Genomic DNA, 14,365 nt, shown 5'->3' with positions numbered 1-14,365 from the left:
CTCATATGTGGTCCATTCACCCAATGTGGAAATATCCTTTTGAAGCTCATGGTAATCTGGGATTTTACAATTTTTAACAGTGGTCATCTGCAAACTTGGCTACCCTGTTGCTCTTCTTTTGAGTTGTGCCATATTTGGGTGACTAGGAAACTCTTCTAAAGGTTTCTCAGCAGCTGAAACTGGGAATGATTTGAAGTATTAAATCCCATAGATTCACAATGAGTATGGGATCAAGTTTTCCTTTGGGCAAAAAGAAGGGGAAGATTCTCAATTTTTATCAAGATTTGGACGTAACATTAAGCTCAACCAAAGCTTAGTTCTGAGTGGTACGGCGGCAGCAGCAGGACTGTGGGAGAAGCTGGCCACCATCCAAGAACCTGCATGTTTGCTTGTTCACACTAAACCATTGTTTGGTTTTGAGTTACCTGAAAACTGTGCTGTTATTTGACTAACACAACAATTATTACAGAATTTCCATAGGTAAAGCACAGCAACTAGAAAGGCCCACAGGATGCCTCTGCTGCCAGATTCCAAATAAATAAGTTTATTTCTATTCTCTGCTTCCTATGTGTTAATCAGTCTCTGATTGATGAAATAACCTGCCATCCTGGATGATGACTGCTATGTTTGCAGGTTTTATTTTGGCTAGTTCACATGGCTAGTTTATTTTGGCTAGTTGAATTCTTAAACTCTTGGGCAAAATGGAACCATCATAGATGACTTGTTATACATTCTTTGTCCTCTTACCACTATTTAACATATATATTTTTGTTTTGCCATAAAATAATGTCTCAGGAGTTTTATGCTTCAGCTTCATTAAGATTTTCTGCAGCTTTCCCGTCTCCTTTAGTACTTCATTTATTTATTTTAGTCTATTGGCGTGCTCTGGTCCATGGGGTCACAAAGAGTCGGACACAACTAAACAACAACAACTGTCTCCATTGTACATCTTGTTTGCTACCCTGCTACTGGTGTTATTCATTTTTACATCACTATGAAGTTGCTCATAAAGTTCCTTCTTGGCTTTCTTATTGTCAACCTTTGTTTGGTGTGCCAGACTTCTTGCTTGGGTGTGCGTGTTCATGTTTTAATAGTTTTACAAGAAGTAATCTTGTCTTTTATAGTCTCATTTAGTCTGAAGTTTAATAGATAATTGTTTGAACTTGCCTTATCTAATAAGTGGCGTATGTTTAACTTGAAGCCTTGTTATCAGTGTAAACAACTTCCAAGTGTCTGTTACTACCTTCTCAATTTCCTTTTAACTGGAGCTCTACATTCTCTTGGCAGATCTATAATCTATTGTGGTTGCAGCAGTGTGACATTGATTAGTTGAGCTGATCTGATAGCCTGGAATGCTGTTCAAGGAACAATGTTGTCAGTGTTTGCAGACCCAGCTCTGTGAGGGAAAAGAAAGTTTTAATTTTGTTTAGTGAACCATTTTTATCCTGCTCTTCAGCTACATAAGGGGGTCTATAGAATAGAAGTTCAAACAAAATGCAGAGTTACACAGGATTAAAATGCCCAAGCAAACATAAGTCTAAAAGGTAAAATTTCCACCTGGTACAAAAAGCTCATCAAAGTTGGTGCTAAGTGACCATCTCTGGGAAGTGGGTGTTGTCCAGTTTGGCTAGTGTTAAGTTTTTTAGATGTATCTGTAGCAGTGTTAGAAACTGAGATATGAAAGCTAGGAGCGAAATGGCACCTTAAACCTAGGTTATGGGCACAACGGAATGTCTAGGTGTGCTTTTTTATAACAAGAATACAAAGCTGAACATTAATGAACTGCAGCAAAAATATGTTCATTTTTCACATGGTCTAGTCTTTCCCCTGCCCACCCCCTAATATTCTTAAGAGGGTCTCTTATCCAGTCTTCTTCACTACTCTAGTCTTCAGAGAGTAGCTGGAAGTGGGGAGGCAGAGAAAGGTCCCCCATTCCTTCCACTCTGCAGTTGTAATCTGAAATCTTAGACACAGTAGTGTGCCCAGAGCTCAGAAACTGCTCACACTAATGAAATTCTCTGTTGCAAAATGCGTCTGATATTTTTCTCCAACGTGACAAGTTAATTTAGAAACTTGTTTTAGATCCTTACTTTAGATACAAATACTGAATACTGGGGTGTGTTCTGATTTTTTAATTTAGTTTTTTCTTAGTCTGTAAATTTACACAAGTTTTAGCTTGGAAGCTTCGTGATGTACGTTTTGTCTCTCAGAAAGACAAACTTCAAACACTTAGGAAGAGGCCTGTAATAAGTTTACATCTATTCTTCTACCACAATTTGAATTTCAAAGTCTAGTGGATATGTTTCTTTGAAAATTAAAGGCAAAATGAAATAGATGTCAAAGTAAGTATTTACTAACTCTGGCAAGCATGTGTGTGTTCGTATGTGGCTGCATAATTGAACTTAATTAACTCCTTTAGGTGTTCTGGAAAATATAATTAAAAAGACAGTAATTTACATTATAGCTTTGTATTTGCATCAGCAATATAATTGTATTTTTAAAGCAGAATTTATTTTTCATTAGTAGAGATACATGGCAAATTGGAATCTTTCTTAAAAGTAGATTTCAAATTGGAAATAGTGCACAGCTCAGGAGATGAAAACCTGATAACTTTAAGTTCACCGCAGTTACTGGCCCCTGCTCATATTGAAAACTGTTTTTCCTTTATTGTAATGATGATGGTGATGATAATAATAATAATTGCATATTACAGGGTTTGAGAAACAAGCCAAAGAAAACTGGGCATGTAAAGCCAGATCTCATAGATGTTGATCTTGTAAGAGGTAGGTATGGATTTCTTAAATATGGAATGCAGTATTGATCAATATGTCAATTTATTTATTTATTTTATTGTTTTACACGATAGAGTGCATTTGGGGACATCTTTTTTTAAAGGGGAAGACATATGGTGTTTGTCTATTTCCTAGCCTAGTTATACCCCATCAGTGTGCAGCTTATTGCAGGTTGGGCAGTTGCAATGTAAAAAATCTGTGGACAGATTCATGTGTAATTGATTAAAAGAAACCAGAATGCTGCTCAAATATGCGTTCTCAGATTTATTTATTTTTAGATCAAGGGTAGGCTGGATTTGCAAGGTGAACTTGGAAGTAATAGCCTGCAGTTAAATCTTGCTGCAGTTCTGAACTTGCATGTGTACAACATGTGGTGTTAAATACATTCACTTCCAAGTAGTTTCCCTCTTCAGAGCAGTGAAATGCAGGTTGCAGGAAGTAACTCCAATAAAGGTAGCGGAATTTCACAAAGCTGCTAGAAAACACACTTTCATGACTTGACATTGCCTGTTTGGAGTATGATTGCAAGATGAGGTTAGAGGGAGTCTCCCTCATCATAAGACATTTAATGATTGTGATTTCAGGAGCAATGAATGCCTCTAGCATTTGATTGTGACTAATCTCTAGTGCTCCTGAAATCATAATCATTAAATGTCTTACGATAAGAGAGGTCCCTCTAACCTTATCTTGTGATCACATACATTGTATATCCTAGACATATTTTGTTATTGTCCTATACCAGGGGTGGCCAACTCCCAAGAGACTGTGATCTACTCACAGAGTTGAAAACTGGCAGTGATCCATCTATCCCCTTTTTGGGGGCTTCAGATCAAAGTTGTTGAGCTTTTTTTTAGGAAGGAAAAGAAAAGCCTGTTTGGGCGGGGGGGGGGGGTCAGAAGGTTGCCGATTTGAATCCCCGCAATGGGTTAAACTCCCATTGCTCAGTCCCAGCTCCTGCCAGCCTATGCAGTTCAAAAGCACCCCAAAAGGTGCAGATAGATAAACAGGTACTGCTCTGGTGGGAAGGTAAACGATGTTTCCGTGCGCTGCTCTGGTGTCGCTGATCTGTTGCGCTTAGTCATGCTGGCCACATGACACGGAAAAACTGTCTACAGAGTGGACAAACGCTGGCTCTCTCGGCCTGTAAAGCGAGATGAGCGCTGCAACCCCAGAGTTCGTGACTGTACTTACCTGTCAGGGGTCCTTTACCTTTACCTTTTATGAAGTACTACTACTTAATTTGCTGAAAGTACACAGCTTTAGAAGTTCAGTTTCACACACAGGAATATGTTCCATGTAAATATGGCATAATATATCTCACGCAAAGTCTTAGGATTTTATCTTAGTCAAATGGTAATTGTAAATTGTCCATATTGCTATGCAACCTAAGTGATTTGTTTGTCTTCTGTTTAGGCTCTGCATTTGCTAAAGCTAAACCAGAAAGTCCCTGGACATCTCTGACTAGAAAGGGGATTGTTAGAGTTGTTTTCTTCCCATTCTTCTTCAGATGGTGGCTACAAGTGACATCAAAGGTTATTTTCTTCTGGCTCCTTGTCCTTTATCTTCTTCAAGGTATAACTGGATGACATTATTCATTTTTTAAAAATGCATTGATTAAAAAATGGACCAAATCTTATCTTTCAGAGTTCTAATAATGCATTTTTTAAACTTAAGTTACCTCAAAAGTTAGAAGCTGCTATAAGGATGAAACTAAATTACAGCAATTCCCAAAAATGTTAACTTTTCTTAGAAGGACTTCATAGTCTAAGAATAAAAAAAGAATTTGAGAGAAGGATGTCATTTTGGCACTCCACAGAATCATAATGAAATGAACAAAGGGAAACAGAAACAGTTCAGTAAGGTATTCATTACAGTGTTTATTCTTTGAGCTTAGAGAGTGATTTCATATCACTAGAAAACTATATTAAAATGTATTCTATAACGACAGTTTCCTCACCACCTATTTGAGATATGATAGTAGATAGTGTTATTATTCTACCCACGCCTATTTATATTTTTTATTAAGTGTGGTAATACCTATACAGCAATATTTAAATTAAAATTGCCAATCACATGCCTGTGATCAGCCAGCATTGCCTACAACAGGGGTAGGCAACCTAAGGCCCGGGGGCCGGATGCGGCCCAATCACCTCAATCCGGCCCGCGGACGGTCCAGGAATCAGCGTGTTTTTACATGAGTAGAATGTGTCCTTTTATTTAAAATGCATCTATGGGTTATTTGTGGGGCATAGGAATTCGTTCATTTCCCCCTACCCCAATATAGTCTGGCTCACCTGGGTCTGAGGGACGGTGGACTGGCCCATGGCTGAAAAGGGTTGTTGTCCCCTTGCCTACAGGACTAAGCACAATACAGTGGTACCTCGGTTTATGAACACAATTGGTTCCGGAAGTCTGTTCATAAACTGAAGCGTTCATAAACTGAAGCGAACTTTCCCATTGAAAGTAATGGAAAGTGGATTAATCTGTTCCAGACGGGTCCACGGAGTACTCAACCTGAAGCGTACTTAACCCGAAGCATGGGTGTAATTGGTTTCGGAAGTCTGTTCATAAACTGAAGCGTTCATAAACTGAAGCGAGCTTTCCCATTGAAAGTAATGGAAAGTGAATTAATCCGTTCCAGATGGGTCCGCGGCGTTCGTAAACCGAAAATTCGTGAACCGAGGTGTTCATAAACCAAGGTTTCACTGTAGCACTCTTCACAGTCATGTTTGTTAGGTATTCAGAGGAATACTGCCTCTGATTCTGTTGATAAGATATAACCATCATGTTGTAACTTTATAAGGGAGTTGCTTCAGCCCCCAGCAGTGGCCCTTGGCCGGGGGCATCACTTATCTAGACAGTGAGCTTGGGGCCTCTTGGTGCACTGACCTTGCCCCATCTCTTTCCAGGTAAGCAGCAGTGAGGCCAGTGGCAGGAGGGCAGCTCAGCACACACTGTTCCTGACAGTCCCTTGATCATCCACATTGCACTGTTCTTGACAGTCCCATTAATTATCCACATTGCAGCACTGCAATAATTCAGTTACAGTACATTGATATATTATTTCAGCTCCTTCAATGGTACTAAATTGCCTAAAGGTACAAATTGAGGCACATATATTAGATGTGCTGCATTGTATGCCTGTCCCAATCCTATTTTGTTGTGACTGTTACAATGGTTTTGAATATGTTTTCCAGCTGTCTTCTGAGATCAGCAGATCTGAAAGCTTGTGCTAATGTTTGTATGCAGTAATATAATGTAATCTTGATGTATATTGCTTATATTTAAAAGGTTTTGTCACAACAATTTTGGAAAACATGCTAACTCTTCAAATAGAGCACTATAGAAAAACCAAGCTTTTAAGATCAATTGATTTCAGTGAGCGTTTGCTCTATGTTTAAATTTCCTGTATTGATTTTTTAAAATACTGTACTTAACTTTGGTTTGATCACATTTATTTCTGAGTTTAACAAAAATGACTTATTAACAGTATCATTTGCTTAATTATGAATTATTGTTGCGGATTTAATTATTCACTGGTTGTTTTTCCCCCATGTCTTTGAAAGTTGCTGCAGTGGCCTTGTTCTATACAGTAGAAGCCACACATAATATACCTCTGACTGAGGTAATAGGTCCTGTATGGCTCATGTTGCTCCTTGGAACTGTGCATTGCCAGATTGTTTCAACAAGAACCCCTAAACCACCTCCAAGTACAGGAGGGAGAAGGCGAAGGTACAGTTTATTTTAACATAGTGAGCCTTTTCTGCATGTGCTTACTTTTTATTTCAGAATCTAAACTACTTTTGAAAACGGCTTAAAATCTGACATTATGCATTTTTAAAAAAATGGATGCGGGTGGGGGTTGACCTTCTCATGAAATTTAACTGCTATAAATACTGTTTTTTAACTGCACCCAGTATAGATTGGTATCTCTTATTGGTATCAACACAATAGAACTAGGGACGCTGTTGGTTAAACCACAGAGCATAGGGCTTGCTGATAAGAAGGTCGGCGGTTCGAATCGCCACGGCGGGGTGAACTCCCGTTGCTTGGTCCCAGCTCCTGCCAACCTAGAAGTTCGAAAGCACGTCAAAGTGCAAGTAGATAAATAGGTACCACTACAGTGGGAAGGTAAACGGCGTTTCCATGTGCTGCTCTGGTTTGCCAGAAGCGGCTTTGTCATGCTGGCCACATGACCTGGAAGCTATACGCTGGCTCCCTCGGCCAATAGAGCGAGATGAGTGCCGCAACCCCAGAGTCAGTCACGACTGGACCTAATGGTCAGGGGCCCCTTTACCTTGCAATAGAACTAACTAATGGGGGGCAGGAAGCTATTAGTGATTAGTCAAAAGCGTTAAATGCATAATGTGCTCATATTTTTGTTTTTTCTGGACTGGTGGTGTCTAGTTCAGAGGGATGATTTTTGTGCTTAGAGAGGATGCTGATGAAAATGTACAATAACAAACTGTCTGTTAAGCCCAGTCAGTGGCTGAATTCAAAGCTCTTTGCATGCTTACAAGAACGCTGACCGTGTTGTAGTGCTAGCGAATGACACTTACAAGATGACTTCCACTTTTAATCTCTTCTGATGAAGGAAATTAAGGAAAGCAGCACATTTGGAAGTACATAGGGAAGGAGATGGCTCTAGTACCACAGATAACACACAGGAAGGAACAGTGCAGAGCTACGGTACAAGCACCTCTTACAGTATTGGCGCTGTCTTCAGAGATATCTGGCATGCTGCTTTCTTTTTATCGGGGTTTGTATTTTATTCAAGGCTATGTTTGTCTTAAAGATGCACTGTCCTTTTTTCTGACAAAGTAATCATTCATCTGTACTGCTGACATCCTTCTGTACATCCAGCTAGCTTTAGTATAACCCTGTCAAAGTATTCCGGCCCCTGTGGCTGTGTTCTTCTTACTTTGGCAAATGAAGACAACTTTTCTTATGAATGCCATGTGGATATATAGAAACTGATTATTTAGGTGGAAAATATTGGGCAACCATTGCCAAAGGGCAAGAAAAAGTAAAACAAAAACAGGTTCTATTCTTCAAAAAGTTGCTAGTTGTCTTGCAGTGTAGGTTTCCATATTCTGATATTGTAGTTTCAGTTCATTAATGCAGTGGTCTTCAGCCATTCCAGATCTGGGCTCATCTTTCATCTCAGCCTGCAATATAGACCCTATTTTTAGGGGTCCTCCTCTCCTGATTTTATGTGCTGGTTGTTTGCAGTTGTGAGGGAGAGAGTTAATACTTTGTTTGTTTCAACTATAAGGGCTGGTACAGTGGTACCTCGGGTTACGAACTTAATTCATTCCAGAGGTCCGTTCTTAACCCGAAACCGTTCTTAACCCGAGGCGTGCTTTCGCTAATGGGGCTTCCCGCTGCTGCCGCACCACTGGCGCACAATTTCTGTTCTCATCCTGAGGCAAAGTTCTCGACCCTGCTAAAAACATTTATCTTTAGGCATGTGTTTTAATATGGTTTTTAGCTTATTGTTGATTTTAATTATTTTTGAAGGTTTTACATTGTTCTTATTGAGGTTTTTTTTTTTACTGATAATTTCAATTTTTATCCTTTTTGTAAGCTACTTTGATTTTTTTTAAAAACAACAACAACAACCAAATGGTATATAAATTGTATGACATAAATAAACTTTAAAGTGAGTCACTGACGCAGTTGTGGGTCATATGCCATCTACTGAAGACCTATGCAGTAGTGAAATGATGCAGTCTATGACTAGCAATCAAAAACAACAATTTTGCTCCAATTAGATTACAAAAAAAGCTAAGGGTTGTTGATTGGTGTAATATATGTAGCTTTAAAAGCTATTAAATCCTGTAGATGTAAATTATCCTATAGCCTGCTTTTTAAACTATGCATCTGGCCAAACAATGATGATTAGTTTCTTTAAAAATTTGTTCCAAACGGTTCAGAAACAAGTATATTAATGCACTTGTATTAAGCAGTCGGGAAAAAGGATACTGCAGCTTCCTATCATCTACATGTTTTACATTTTATGTGTTCAGCATTATTACACTAACGTATGTCACACTGATGCTGTTATATGATTATGCTGTTTCCTGTAAACTAAAATTGTGGCCTATAATCACCACATGTTGCTTCTGGCAGGCCATTTAAGCACGTCGTGGCAATAGAGGTCCCATCCCTCTTTAATTTTAAAAACACAATTCTGCCTTAGCTCGTGCTTGATCTCAATTAATTATAATTTTAATTCTGCCCTAATTTTTCAGTTGCATTTTCATCCTCTATTTTAATGTTTTGATTATGTACTGTATTTCAATATTCTTGTGTAGAAATGTTTCTAATAAATTCTACACAATGTAATTTATATTTCACTGTAAAGAAGTTTGCAAGGTGTGGAAAGCTTTCATATTTAAATACATTTTGGCTGTGCTCTGTGTTCAGAGCAATGGTGATCTAGCTATGCAGTCCCAGAATATTCATGACTTCCAAAGCAATTACTTGCATCATCTACAATACAGAAATAGGCCTTTTGAAAAAAAATCCCTTCCTTCACAAAGACTCAGAGGTCCTTGTCAAATTCTTTCCATGTAAACTGCCTTATTTTTATTCAAAGAGATGTGGTACAGCTTTTATACCCCAATGTAGGAAATTCAAAGCTGTAAGCTTAATTTTGTTTTGCAAAACATGGAGGGATTGGGTTGCTTAAAAAGTTATACATTATAATGCATTTGATGTAGTAAGCTTGAAGCTCCCATGTGAAAATGCTTGGATGGCTTACTTTAGCATCAGTGAATTTAAACAGAACTCTAAATATGCTCTGGGGTTTTTTTTTTGAGAAGCATTGAAAAAGAAACTAGAATATGACACAATGAGAAAATTTGTTTGTAGAGAGAAAGCTAATCCAATAATCTTGGAGTTTTGAGATTGTTTCCAGTTAAACAATTGTTATTTGAAGCTATCCTTCACAAAGTCAAAGTGCTTTAACTGAAGGCTCTAATAAATGCTAAATATGGCAACTCATTGATACTTTTCTTCAGAAGAGCCTGTTTGTAGCAGTAGATCACAGCAGAACTTGGCTTTATGAAGGTTCATGGTGTTCTTCCTCCTCGTCTTACTGCTAGTGCTTCAGTGTTAGGTGAAACAAATTAGAAATAATCTGATTAGCTTTTCTCCTTTTGCATAAGTGGAAGTACAAGTTTCAGGTATTTGTTGGGCAGAGCAATCTTACCACATTTTGTCTGCCCCAAAACTTGCAACATTCAGCTTCATTGGATATCCACAAGTTCTAGTGTTAGGCTTGAGGGAGAAAAGATTTCCTTTATCCACTTTCTCTCTGCCATGCTTAATTGTATAAACTTCAGTCATGTCACATCTTCTTACCTTTTCCCTAAAAAAAACCAAATGCTGTAACGTTTCCTAATAGGGGAGCTCTAACTTCTAGTTTACGGACCCAGGTGGCGCTGTGGGTTAAACCACAGAGTCTAGGGCTTGCTGATCAGAAGGTTGGTGGTTCGAATCCCTGCAATGGGGTGAGCTCCCGTTGCTCGGTCCCAGCTCCTGCCCACCTAGCAGTTCGAAAGCACATCAAAATGCAAGTAGATAAATAGGGACTGCTCCGGCGGGAAGGTAAACGGCGTTTCCGTGCGCTGCTCTGGTTTGCCAGAAGCAGGTTTGTCATGCTGGCCACATGACCCGGAAGCTGTCTGCGGACAAACGCCGGCTCCCTCGGCCTATAGAGGGAGATGAGCGCCGCAACCCCAGAGTCGGACACGACTGGACCTGATGGTCAGGGGCCCCTTTACCTTTAAACTTCTAGTTTTAAACAAAATGCACACTTGTTTCCCTGAGTGGTGAGAAGTTCCAGGGAAACATCATTTAGCTGGCTTTGATTTTCTTTGGAAAAAGGTCTCATTGAATGCTTATGGTATTGCTGTAATATTTAAATTTCTTAAAAAATATATACAGGATGAGCATAAGGCTCCCACAAACAGCAGATTCTGCTGTCCCACATCAGATGTTGAGATACAGTCCCTCAAAAGAGACTTTGCAGATTACAAATCTTATAATTTCACCTCTTCCCCAGTCCTACTTAGAAAATGCAGTTGCTGTTCCCTCTCTCTTGCTGGAGCAGGATAGTAAGAGTGAGGCATGTTCTCTAACCATCTCTTAGCTTTCTTGACTATTTTCTTGCAATCTCCCCGACAACAGAAGTGTCTAGCAACTTTGCCTGTTGAATATTGAGGAAATTTATGCAATTGTTCTGGCCCTCATTGCCACCGTTTCCGTCAAAATTCCTTTGCGGTAACCAAATGACTATCTTGGAAAAATATTGTTGCATGCATTTGGATCACTGAGCTACGAAAGACACTTGGGGCTTTTGTTTCCTTGGAATGAGGATTTTGTTTCCTTGGAATGAAGGTCAATAGAGACTCTGGTATCTTAATGATTTTCTTATATGTGGTTTTATTTACACATATATACTACCTGAAAATGAGGTGGAGGGGCTCACAGCTTTAACACTCCAGCAGATCTTGCCTCCCCATTAGGTTCCCAGGGAGAAGCCATAATTTTGGGTCCAGCGCAAAGCAATGCAGGCCTCTTCCAACATCGGTCAAAACCCAAACACATCCCCTGTTGGCCTATTGATCTCCACCCTAGGGTGACCTGGCATCCAGTAAAGTGAAGTAGGAAATGGCTGACCCATTCCTCTCTAAGATGCTGATGATGGCTACTTAGCTGAGTGGCTATTACCAAAGCAAAGGAACTGGTTTGACTGGTTCACTGAGTTTCCTCCTACAGATTCTGACCTCCTGGGTACAGGAACAGAGGCCTGGAAGCAACCCAAGGGTATCCTCCAGACTGACCTCCCCACAAGGTTTTGTTTTTTGCACTCCACCATGTAGAACTGCTACTCAAGAGAAAGCCAGATTGTAATAGATTTTCATAAGATACTAGATTATGTCAAAAGGGTAGTTTAATTCTCTACTTTGTTGATTGTACTTTGCTTCTTCTTCTTTTTTAATGTAGTGGCTTCCTTTGCAGTTCATTGACCACAGGCATTAACAAATTAAGGGTGTGTTTGCTTTGTTGACTTCCGTTGTTCTTTGTTCTGGATTATGTTCTACCTATAGACTTGAAATAGAGAATTTTTTTTCAACAGTGGATGTTTCAGATTCTTTTGAATCCCTTTCGTGTGTGTGCACATGCAGATTAGCATTCAAAGGTGTGGCTGTCCTTGGGAACCTCGGGTTCTCGTAGCTGTGACCTTTTTAGCACTGTGATTTGAGGGATTAATTCAGACAGATATACTTTGTATTTAGTTTTTACTTTACTGATACCCATATCTTACCTTCTTGCTTTAATATTTGATCCAAGTGGACTGAGACCCAATAGGCAGTGCTGAAAATTGATTGGCTGAAAACTGGAACATGGGGAAGAGTCCCAGGTCTCAACTTCCCAGTTTGTCTTCTGTATGAAGAAGATAGGTCCGAAGAGTCTCTTTGATGCTGCCATAAGGGCAGAGTTGACAAGGACTGTGTTTTATCTCCCTGTTACCTTGGGAATTAGTTTCCTCCAGAGGGCACATGCAGGGCTGTGCAAAGCTGGTAATAGGCCCAGATCTGATGTGAAATGTAGGTCCCATTTCAATAATCTTTACCAAAAGGTCCCCCTTTGCCTCTACCAGGGGGACTTGGATTAGGTCTCCTCAAAATCATAGGCCCATGCCAATTGGCCCACCTGCCCCTCTCCCCAGCTCTGTTCTGGCCTAGGCACATGCACAGTATGGTAAAGGGTTTATGCAACCACACAATGGTGAAAGCAAGAGGTTTTGCTTTCCCTTCCAAGGATGCCATTCGCAGCAATGCTGTTCTTTACGACCATCAAGAGGTGGCTTCTCCCCACCTTGTAGATCATAATTATTAAATATGCAGAATATACAATCAAATCAAGGACCAATGAAACAAAACACAGAATAAGCAAAATAAAGTAACTTAGCTGGTAAATATAAGCAGTGTGTTGCACTGCTTGGAGTTATTATGTATGTTTTGTGTATCCTTTGCTGCTGTTCTCTTTTGTGATGCATTTTATCACCTTCATCTAGTCTTTTGTTGAGATTCTGCTGCTTAGAGAGGCCTTATACTCTACTACTGTATTGCTTTAAATAGTACATAGAAATAAATTTAAAGAGGAGTAAGATACAATTAGTCATGGATGGTTCAAAATGACATGTTTTCAAGGGGGAACCATGACAGTCATTATTGCTTTGTTCATGGGCATATCCAAACCTTTGTTTAAGTTAAATATCACCTTCAAGACTAGCAGTTGACTTTGGCAGATTTATATATCTCAAATTCTTTGGGGGCACTTTGTAGTTTAAATTTACGATCTGTTCATATGTGAAATGTTGCATGCACATTTCTGTCCTTGTACAGAATAGAAATTTGGGAGACAAGATAAGGAGGAACTGTAATGCAAACAATTATTTTATGTATATGTTTAGAGCAAAGAAAGCAAAGAATTCAATAGATAAGTCAACAGAGACTGACAATGGGTACGTCTCGCTTGATGGAAAAAAGACCGGTAAAAACAATGAAGATGTTTTACAATCCCAGGAGCCGCAGTGTGAAGTTATCAGATCAGAAGAGACATGCTGGAGCACAGGAGCAGTCAGAAATTCATTCAGTAATACAAATCATCACAAAGTGAGTATCTCATTTCTTCTAGAATATTTTTATAGTTCAGCATCAATATTTTCATATTATGAGAATGCAAGAATTCCCATGCTGGATTAAGACAAAAAGGTCATCTCACCCAATACTTTTTCCCTCCCTCCCTCTCTCTCGCATGCATTTTAGATGATCAGATCTCATACGAATAGGCTGAGATATAAACAAGTCTTTTGCTCGCAAACACAAACCCTTTATAGGAGTCAGCAAAAAACAACAAAATCTTCCACTAACTGTAGCGTCACAATTATTGGTTAACAGCTTTGGAATTAGCCAGGATACTAAATCATAGGTTGAAGTTAGATTAATATCCTGGTTTTCTGCAAACCTTTTAACTATTAGGTCCACTTTGGGACATTAAGGAAAATATTGTGGGAAATATAAGGGGGATCTTCTAAGCATAGTCAGGAAACATTAGCCAAGGATTTTTGTCACACTCAATTTCTTTGATTTTTTTTACTTTTCCGGTCTAGGGTGCTGACTTTACACAAAACCTTTGTGCAAAGTAAAAGGCACCCCTCTGCAACACTAGAGTTGTGGTGCGTGAAAACAGCCTTTTAATCTTAGACCAGACAGGATTTACCTCCAATCTTAGACCTGTGATGTTTAGCACTAAATTCAGATAAAAAAAGATCCCTCTGTCTGCTCTTTCCAGGGGATCTCTAAAGAACAGGTTAGAAATTTTACCCCTGATTGGAATAGAAAGGGCTCATTCTGCTCTTTAGAGCTTGCACCCCAGGCAGAGTACTTTACTTGCCAATCAGATTGGGAGATAAGGAGAATGGGCAGTTCCCACAGCATCCTGGGCCAGATGTCCCTGCTAGCCCATAGTGAACTCCTTGCTGTACAAGCTTGTCC

At 39.4% G+C, this 14,365-nt stretch overlaps 1 protein-coding gene across 4 annotated transcripts in view; it reads left to right on the top strand.

The window, feature by feature from the left end:
* Positions 1-14,365, top strand: part of PHTF2 (putative homeodomain transcription factor 2) — a 67,219-nt gene that overhangs the window by 31,153 nt on the left and 21,701 nt on the right. For 3 of the 4 annotated variants that reach the window (XM_035126715.2, XM_060279516.1, XM_060279518.1), the window contains exons 4-8: positions 2,714-2,783; positions 4,206-4,364; positions 6,359-6,524; positions 7,387-7,551; positions 13,282-13,483. In XM_035126715.2, the coding sequence (XP_034982606.2) occupies positions 2,714-2,783; positions 4,206-4,364; positions 6,359-6,524; positions 7,387-7,551; positions 13,282-13,483 (762 nt within the window). The remainder of the gene's footprint in view (positions 1-2,713; positions 2,784-4,205; positions 4,365-6,358; positions 6,525-7,386; positions 7,552-13,281; positions 13,484-14,365) is intronic. The other variant, XM_060279517.1, reaches the window with a different exon arrangement.

This window comes from Zootoca vivipara, chromosome 10 (genome assembly GCF_963506605.1).
Source record: "Zootoca vivipara chromosome 10, rZooViv1.1, whole genome shotgun sequence".
Classification (NCBI taxonomy): domain Eukaryota; kingdom Metazoa; phylum Chordata; class Lepidosauria; order Squamata; family Lacertidae; genus Zootoca; species Zootoca vivipara.
Note: the sequence above shows the minus strand (reverse complement) of the source record. Positions and strands in the feature narration are given on the sequence as shown.